A 9,243-nucleotide genomic window follows, 5' to 3' on the forward strand; every position below is an offset into this window, starting at 1 on the left:
CTGGAACTCTCTTTTTTTGGCATTGTAGCATGGGAAATTGGAATGACCTAGGTTGGGATGGACCTTAAAGATCATCATTCCCTATTTTATCCCTCATCCAGCTGCTCCAACCTGCAGAAAATCATTCCATGAGGGTTTTTTTTTGCCTTGGTGTTGCATGTATTGATCCATGGAGGTTGTTTTCAGGGTGTACCTTGGGGTCAACTGGAACTCTTTTTTGGCATTATAACATGGAAAAATGGAGTGACCTAGGTTGGGATGGACCTTAAAGATCATCATTCCCTGTTTCATCCCTCATCCAGCTGCTCCAACCTGCAGAAAATCATTCCATGAGGGTTTTTTTTTGCCTTGGTGTTGCATGTATTGATCCATGGAGGTTGTTTTCAGGGTGTACCTTGGGGTCAACTGGAACTCTTTTTTGGCATTATAACATGGAAAAATGGAATGACCTAGGTTGGGATGGACCTTAAAGATCATCATTCCCTGTTTCATCCCTCATCCAGCTGCTCCAACCTGCAGAAAATCATTCCATGAGGGTTTTTTTTTGCCTTGGTGTTGCATGTATTGATCCATGGAGGTTGTTTTCAGGGTGTACCTTGGGGTCAACTGGAACTCTTTTTTGGCATTGTAACATGGAAAAATGGAGTGACCTAGGTTGGGATGGCCCTTAAAGATCATCATTCCCTGTTTTATTCCCCAGCCAGCTGCTCCAACCTGCGGAAGGGCTGTGAGTCAGTGACCTACTGGAGCTCAGGGTTCACAGCACTCCAGGCCTGCATTGATGCAGCAATTATACAGGTAACACTGGGGAAAATGCCATCAGAAACCCAAGGAAGCTCAGATCCATGGAATGCCTTGGCTCTGGCTGCCTGTCTATTAATTGTGGGAAATGCCATAGCAAAAATGAGCTTGGCCCTGCTGAGAAGGCAGAATGTTTCGGGGGTGTTTTTGCTGTGTTTTGGATGGAATTGTTCTTGTTGGGGTGAATAATGAGGATGTTTGTCTTCATTTTCATCCAAATGAGGCTGGACACCCATCACAGCAGCTCTGCAGACACAAAGGCTCCACAGTGCTCACCCCAAAATGCCATTTCAGCTGCTGTACCAGAAGGGGCTGTAGAATTTGCCTTGTTTTGGGGTCACTCTTGGTCAGCAGCTTTCCCTATTTCCCTCCCCTCAAGCCACTTGTAATGAGAGATGTCATCTTTTTAAGTGATAAAAATTGCACATTTGATCATTTTTTATTTCCAGATATTCAGTTATTCTCCAGTTTTCCTGCTTTTAGCCTGGGATTTGGGGATAGGAAGGTTTTGAGGTCTCTCCATGCCAGCAGGGATGGAGCTAGGGCTGTGCCAAGGTGACTGCCACTGGCTGGGATGGGGCTGAAAACTCAGGAGCAATGCCAAAATAATTCTTCCCTCTCTTCCTTTCAGCTGAGGACAAATCAATCAGTTTGGGAACAGCTTGAACTGACGAGAGCCATGGTGATGGGAGAGGCTGCCATGGTGGAAATAGATAATTTCCCTCGTGCAATCATTTTGATTTACCTGGTGATTGCTTTCTCCCCATTTGGGTATTACTTGGCAATTCATATTGTGGCAGAAAAGGAGAGGAAGTTGAAAGAATTCCTGAAAATATTGGGACTCCATGACACTGCTTTCTGGTATGTGAGTGCTGGGTACAACTTGTTCTTGATGAAAGAAATATATGTATGTGAAGAAATATTTAAAGCAAACACTTTCTAGGGAAACTCTTCTCTCCCATCCTTCATTTTTTCACTTGTTTTCGGTCTGATTAATTGAAAACAGCCTAAATTTGAGATACTCTGTCAAATCTAACATGGAGACACTTGCAGCATCATGAAAATAGGAATATTTTGGCAAGTTAGAGGTTGTGTTTCTGGATGGGAAGCTGTGCCAGACATAGAGGGATTAAATCTGCTGATGTGGGAGATTTTTATGTAGGTTTTTTATGATCATCATGAAATGTTTTTGCCTCAGTAGCTCCTTTTCTAGGGGTTATACTCTGTCAAATCTAACATGGAGACACTTGCAGCATCATGAAAATAGGAATATTTTGGCAAGTTAGAGGTTGTGTTTCTGGATGGGAAGCTGTGCCAGACATAGAGGGATTAAATCTGCTGATGTGGGAGATTTTTATGTAGGTTTTTTATGATCATCATGAAATGTTTTTGCCTCAGTAGCTCCTTTTCTAGGGGTTGGGTTAGCAGCACTTTCTATGACACACAATGAATAAATCCAACTCTGTATTTTAACATGACAGAGCAGTCTGAGCAACAGCTTTTCACTTATTTCCTTACCATAATGGGAATTGTTTTGGGCAATGTGTTTAATTTTGATTTTTTTAATGAAAGAATGCACTAATTTGAAGTCATTGATAGCTGAAGAGAGAAAAACAGGTTTAGCTTCAGTGTTTAAAACAGTTTAACATCTGTCCCTGCTGCACCTTAATAGCCACCTGGGGCTGTTTGAATGCTATTTTTTTCCCTTGCTTCTGATGAAATGTGTAATTTTTTATTATCTGTGCACAACCCACCCCTGTTTCCTGAGGTCAGAGTTGCTTCCAGCTCTGTTTTTGAAAAGCAAAGGATTTTATTACCCTGCCCAGTGACTGGAGTGAGTCCTGTATTAAATTTTAACTAGAATTTCCTGAATTATTGAAACCTACGACTCTGTTACCTTCTCTTGGCTATAGCAGGGAATGAATTATGCAAGTTTAAAAGCCAAATAATTGTGAATCATCCAATTGTGTGTCTGTAGCTGCAGTGGGGATCGATGTGTGTGTGTGCTAGAACAATTCCAGGGCTGGGTACAAGAGCTCTTTCATTTGGGGGCTCTTGTTTTGCTGCAAGTTTGGCCTTTAGTGCAGCTGTCTGGAATATTAAGGCATGGTAGGTTTGGCTCATTCAGGCTGGAGATTCATTGCCTGCTTTCTGTTCTTTCTCCCCTTTTTTTGCTCCTAGGCTTTCCTGGGTGGTGCTCTACGTGAGCCTGATTTTTGTCATGTCCATTCTCATGGCAGTGATTGCAACAGCCTCTTCCCTCTTTCCCCAGAGCAGTGCCTTTGTGATATTCTTCCTCTTTTTCCTCTATGGAGTCTCCTCAGTAAGTAGTCCTGCTCTTGTGGAGCTCAGCCATCCCATCCCTGGGGGTTTTATTCCCTTCCCACCTTATCTTATTCTCTCTATAAAGCACTTGGGACAAATGTTGCTCCTGTAGGTCCAAATGGTGCTGAGTGTCTGAGCTGTCCCATCCCATGGAGTCTTGGCCCATTTAGGATGTTGCACAGGTCTCACCCATCACTCTGAGAAAGATATTTTCTCCCTGAAACATATGACTTTATAACCATCTGGTTTTGAGCTCTAAACACTGTACAGAACCATTTGGCAGCCCAAACCTTCAAAACATTTACTGTTACTATATGGTATAATTCTAAAACTCTAATTAAAGGTCAGAGAATTATATTATAATATATTAAAATATCTTTATCTAGCAAATTGCTTGTCTGAGTTGATCAGCAGCCAGTGCAGAAGTTGTTTGCCATCACTTCCAGAAGGGACACTCATCAGGGTGTAGTTGCACACTCAGCTGTGCAGCTCCTCATTTTTTCTTTATAATTCTTCCCTGTGCTCTGTTACCTGAGATCTTCAGGAATTCTGTTCCTCCCAAGGGTCTGGAGGGATTTTAAAGGCATATAGATGTGGTACTTGAAGGCATGGCTTAGTGGTGGACTTGGCTGTGTTGAGTTTGTGGTTGGACTCAATCTTGAAGGTCTTTTCCAACCTAAACCATTCCATGATTCTGTGTGGGTGAAGCTGTAGTGCCTATACCAGGAAAATGATATTATCAGAGGCAAAATTGAAGCTGTGGCCTTTTAACCTTAGTTTTTCTGTACCTGTATTATCATTATTATTAGTTAATACAATACCTTCCTGTTTTTCTTCACTCTGCCTTAGGTTTTCTTTGCCCTTATGCTGACACCTCTGTTTAAAAAGTCCAAGCACGTGGGGATAGTGGAATTCTTGGCAACGTTGGCTTTTGGCTTTGTGGGCCTTAATATTGTCCTGCTGGAGGATTTCCCCAAGTCTTTTGTGTGGGTTCTCAGCCCTTTGTGTCAGTGCAGCTTCTTGATTGGTGTGGCACAGGTAAATCTCCACCTGCTCCTTCTCCTGGGGCAGCTTCATCCTGTTCCTCTGGCATGGAGTGTTTTCAGATTGGTCTTGGTGGAGATAACACACTGGCAATGCACCAACCTGAAAGATTAATAAATAACACCTCCCTCTCTCCATGCAGGTCATGCACCTGGAAGATTATAAAGATGGGGCAACATTTTCCAATATAAATGATGGTCCTTACCCACTCTGCATCTGTCTTGTTTTACTGGTGCTGGACAGCATCTTTTATCTGCTTGTAGCTGTTTACCTTGACCAGGTTATCCCAGGTATGTCTCTGAAATCTGTGCTAGGATCACCAGTTCCTGCAGTCTCCAGGCTGCTGCTGTCTCTGACTTCATTTCAGCTGTGGAGAAAGGAGGTGATGCAGTTTGCAAGTAGATTTATCCCCATTCCTGCAGTCCTGAGCTCTCCAAGCTGGTGGTGGCATCTCTGACCTCAATTCAGCTGTGGAGAAAGGAGGTGATGCTGTTTGCAAACAGATTTGATGCTGTGACTCAGAATACTTTTCACTGAAATCATGTCTATCCTGTTAAAACTGAGGGGTGAGGAGCTGAGTGTTGGCACGTTGAGAACTGCTGGCCCTCAACAGCTAAATCTTTCTCCTCTTTGAAGAGGAAAAACTTCCTTACTGCATTAACTGACACCTCAGCCTTTCCAATTTGCTCACAGGGGGTTGAAAATCAAAGACTGCTCTGCCCATTCCAGAGCTTTCCCTGTGACAGAAGTAGTTTGACATGAAACACAGAATAAAGTTGTTAATCTTGCAGCTAAATCCTGGTTAAGCCCCTCAGCTCTGCTCACCTCCCATCCCTCTGGCTTTCTGTCTCCTATGTTTAAGTCACTGCTCTCCCAGCACTGAGGATTTCTCTTGCATAGAAGATTTGCACTTATATTTCAGTACTTAGCAAAACTGGAGCCTGCAAGCAGTGCTGATGGGAGCTGTGGCTTGAATGCAGATGATGTAAACTTGGCTGATGAAATCCCTCTGGAATAGAGGTGTGGGTTGGGTCCTGAACCTGCAACTTTTTAGACCTAACCCCCCAAAGCTGAGGAAATGTGTGTAAATATCTCTGGGAAGCAGTGAAGAAGGAGTCAGGCTCTTCTCAGTGGTGCCTGACCAGGGGATAAGGAACAATGAGCACAAACTGAAATGCAGGAACATCTTTTGAAGCATTAATAAAATATAATTGACTGTGAAGGTGATCAAACACTGGCAGAGGTTGCACAGAGAGATTGTAGAGTCTCCATCCTTGGAGATCCTCCAAACCTGATTGAACAAAGCCCTGAGCAACCCTCTGTTCTTGGCCCTGTTTGTGCAGGGGGTTGGACCAGATCATCTCCAGAGGTCCCTTCCAGCCTCAGCTCTTGTGTGATTCTGTGAATACCTGCAGTGCCTGTTCAGGAGTTGTCCCTTTCCCTGTTTTCCAGGGGAGTTTGGCCTGCGCCGCACCCCATTTTTCTTCATGAAACCTTCCTTTTGGTCCAAGCACAGGAAGAATTACAAGGAGCTGTACGAGAGCAGCATCAATGGCACCTTAGGCTTCAGTGAGATTGTTGAACCTGTGCCTTTGGAATTTCAGGGAAAAGAAGCCATCAGGTATGTCCTTACTCTGCCCCAGGTGTGGCTAAACAGGTCACTGGTGTCCCTGAGACTGTAATGTGTCCTTCAAAATCACTCCTAGTTCTCCTCTTGGATTCAAATAGCATATGGTATGCATTGCAGAGAGCCCTCTGTGCACAGCACAGCCAGTGAAGCTCCAGCAGCAGCCACGTGGATGCTCTCCAAGGATAAATCACTGGGCTGAAGGGAGAGGGTTTGGTTGTGGATTGTGTTCCTTTGGTTGGAGCTCTCTGGTTTTCCATTACGAGCGGCGTAAGCGGTTACAGATGTTGGATCCTCTGCTCTGCTGGGAGGGTTTAGCCTCTGGTAACACACTTTTTGAGGAGAAAAAGCTGAATTCTGGGGTGATGTGAAGGCTGTGGTGTTGTCTGTACACCAGAGGGGAACTTTGTGGTGGTTTTAATCAGCTGCTGTGTGTGAGAGGGTAAAAGGAGACTGAGGATCACATGTTCACTCTCACCTTTTGTGCTGTACTTTGTGTCACCTGGAGTGTCCTGTGCTTTTTGCTGTTTCTCAGGTGTTATTTTCAGTGTCTTTTTTTTTTTTTTAGCCCTTGTTTCCATCATTTTCCAGTGGTACAGCCTGATGGGAGATGAGGAACTCTGTGTCCTCACTCCTGGTTGGCTCCACTGGTCTCAAATAAATATTTGAGCTTAGTGACTAGGACAAGTCTTGTGTTGTCCACATCATCCATGTCTCTTTGGGCATCTGCCATAGGGTCAAGGGCCCAGTTTTAATCCTGATGTTCATCTGAGAACACTGTGGCCATTGTAGCATTATTCATCCAGCCTGGACTCTCCACATCATCCCCTCACCATCTTTCTGAAATTTCCACACTATTTTGTCACCTTTACATGAACAGGTTTTGTTTTCTTTCATACCCAGTTCTCCTCCCCACAGCTCACACGATTACCCACTCCCTGTGCTCATTTCCAGAATCCATCCTGGAGGATGGAGACCCTCAGGGTTTTCTTCAGCCCCATTGTTTTACCAAACCAGGAAGATTTTAACTTGCTTTCTTTCACCTAATTTTGCTCCAGAGCTATCAGTAATCACATATTCAGAGTCTAACTGAACACCTTTTTCATGTCCTGTCTGTTGAGTCTCCTGTTGTATTGTGTAACTACTGGGGAGTAACTGTTGCCTTTCCTACCAGGAGAAACCTCTAGTGTGTTGTTCTACCATGTGAAAGAGACACAGATTTGAAATAATTCTGTCTGTTATTATAAGAAATACCTTCTAAGAGGACCAGAAAAAGCTTTCTGATGCCAGGGTGGACATGGACTAGGTTTTGTGGCCATGTGTCCTGTCTCTGGACTTGACTTAATGGGTCTTGACCATATCTGGTGCCCCTTTAGTCTGGTCATCTTGTTGTGACTGTTGCTGAGTGTTGATCATTCAAAATGACACATAAAGATCCTGAAACAGTTTATACAATGCCATGTCTTCTTTCAGAATCAGCTGTGTTCAGAAAACATTCAGGAAAAAGGGGGAAACTGTGGAGGCTCTCAGAAGTAAGAACATTTTAGCTTTTTAGCTGCTTGTCCGATGCAAAGCAGCAAGACTTGAATTGCTGAGTGACCTTTTTATGTTTCAGTTGAGGCTTTTTGGTTTTTTTGGAGAGGGGTGGGACCTTGGAGCATGAATGCCAGATGTGCTTGTGTGTGTGTCTTGTCTCACTGCTTTGGCAGTAATCTTGTTTCAAATAGTACCCAAAAAGTCAACCCTTCCAGCACGAAGGAAATCCTGCTGGCATTGTCCCTGGTATTCCTCCTCTGCTTGTGTCCATAGTGATATGCTCTTCCCTGCCCTATCTCCCTGATCTTTTAATGCTTTTTCCCTGTGTGGCTTGCACTGTGGCCACCCCACAGTGTGTCCCAGCTGGGAGGTAAGGTGTCCCCCAGGCAGACCAGGAATGCATACCCTATATGTTAGTATTTGAATTGACCTCTGTGGCAGGAGCTGGCTCCAACCTTCAGGAGCACATCCCTAACATCTCCTCTTTGTCTGCCCTGGGAACCAGATCTGTCCTTTGACATCTATGAGGGTCAGATCACAGCTCTGCTGGGACACAGTGGCACTGGGAAGACCACGTTGATGAACATCCTTTGTGGGCTGTGTCCACCCACGGATGGTGAGTTCTCAGGGGGGTTTGGCTACTCTGCTTTTAAAACCAAACCTGATCATCTTTATGGGTATTTCAGGATGCATCAAACTTTTCTCTGGATAATGTCTGCAAGACTCACTTCAGATTCATGTCCACCTGCTCTGGGGGTGTAAAACCCTCTCTGTTGATTGCTCCTAGTGGAAGGTGTCCCTGCCCATGGCAGAGGGGTTGAGATGAGATGATCTTTAAGATAACCGTCCAGCCCAACCCATTCCACTCTTCTGTGCTTATTTTCTGCAGGGTTTGTCTCTGTCTATGGGCACAGAGTGTCTGAAATCGATGAGATGCTGGAGGTGAGGCAGATCACTGGGGTGTGCCCTCAGGCTGACATCCACTTTGATATCTTAACTGTGGAGGAGAATCTCTCCATATTTGCTGCCATTAAGGGAATCCCTCAGAATGATTTGATACAAGAGGTAAGTCACCTGGGCACAGCTTTGTCTTCTATGTTCCTTTTTAACCTGTAGGTCAAAATAGCCTTAGAGGGATTTCCTTAAGACAAGTTTGCAGGGATTGTTTATCTTTGCAGTATAATAAGCAAAGATAAACGATTATTTTTTTTCCTAGGAAATTAAAGTGCTCATGAACCATTTTAAATCAAGCCTAGACCCTTCAAACTTTTTAAACACCTTTAAACTTCAGGTTTACTGGAGCTCTGGATACCCCAATTTGTGCAGTTCATGTGCAGAATACACTGGGAATTAGGAACTGTTCATTTGATGTTATTTGTTACAGATATTTGAACCAGATTGTTAGCACTTTATAATGATAAATGGTGTTTCTTATGTTTTCAAGGTGCAGAAGGTGTTGTTGGATTTGGAGATGCAGCCCATCAGGGACAACCAAGCTAAAAAACTTAGTGGGGGGCAGAAGAGGCGACTGTCAGTGGGAGTTGCTGTTCTTGGGGACCCCAAGGTGAGAGTGATAGAGACATTCCCAGCTTGGCATCACTGAGACACCCAAAGAGTTGGTGTATCTTGTCAAAACCAACTGATACATGTAGTAATTATAGCATGTAAGATGCAGAAATGGTTGCTTTGAGCATCTGTTGCTCCTTTTTTCCTTTGTTTATGGTTTAAATAATTCCATTACTTCAGTGGCTCAGCTTTTATGCTCGAGGCTGTTCATGGCTCAGCAGTAGCTCTGGAGTTGATCTCTAGGGGAAATAATCAGTGTGACAAGTTTGATGGCCTTTCTGGCAGGTAACATTCAGCCCTCAACCTGTTGGAGACTTTTCTCACAAAGCCATCCAGGAACTGGG

General features: G+C 44.1%; 1 protein-coding gene across 1 annotated transcript in view; it reads left to right on the forward strand.

The window, feature by feature from the left end:
• Positions 1-660: 660 nt before the first annotated feature.
• Positions 661-9,243, forward strand: part of ABCA5 (ATP-binding cassette, sub-family A (ABC1), member 5) — a 20,457-nt gene continuing 11,874 nt past the window's right edge. Inside the window, 10 exon segments of the mRNA XM_009080419.1 lie at positions 661-798; positions 1,433-1,662; positions 2,983-3,124; positions 3,976-4,164; positions 4,313-4,460; positions 5,623-5,791; positions 7,271-7,329; positions 7,839-7,949; positions 8,223-8,398; positions 8,778-8,897. Of these exon segments, the coding sequence (XP_009078667.1) occupies positions 661-798; positions 1,433-1,662; positions 2,983-3,124; positions 3,976-4,164; positions 4,313-4,460; positions 5,623-5,791; positions 7,271-7,329; positions 7,839-7,949; positions 8,223-8,398; positions 8,778-8,897 (1,482 nt within the window).

This window comes from Acanthisitta chloris, unplaced genomic scaffold (assembly GCF_000695815.1).
Source record: "Acanthisitta chloris isolate BGI_N310 unplaced genomic scaffold, ASM69581v1 scaffold9060, whole genome shotgun sequence".
Classification (NCBI taxonomy): Eukaryota; Metazoa; Chordata; class Aves; order Passeriformes; family Acanthisittidae; genus Acanthisitta; species Acanthisitta chloris.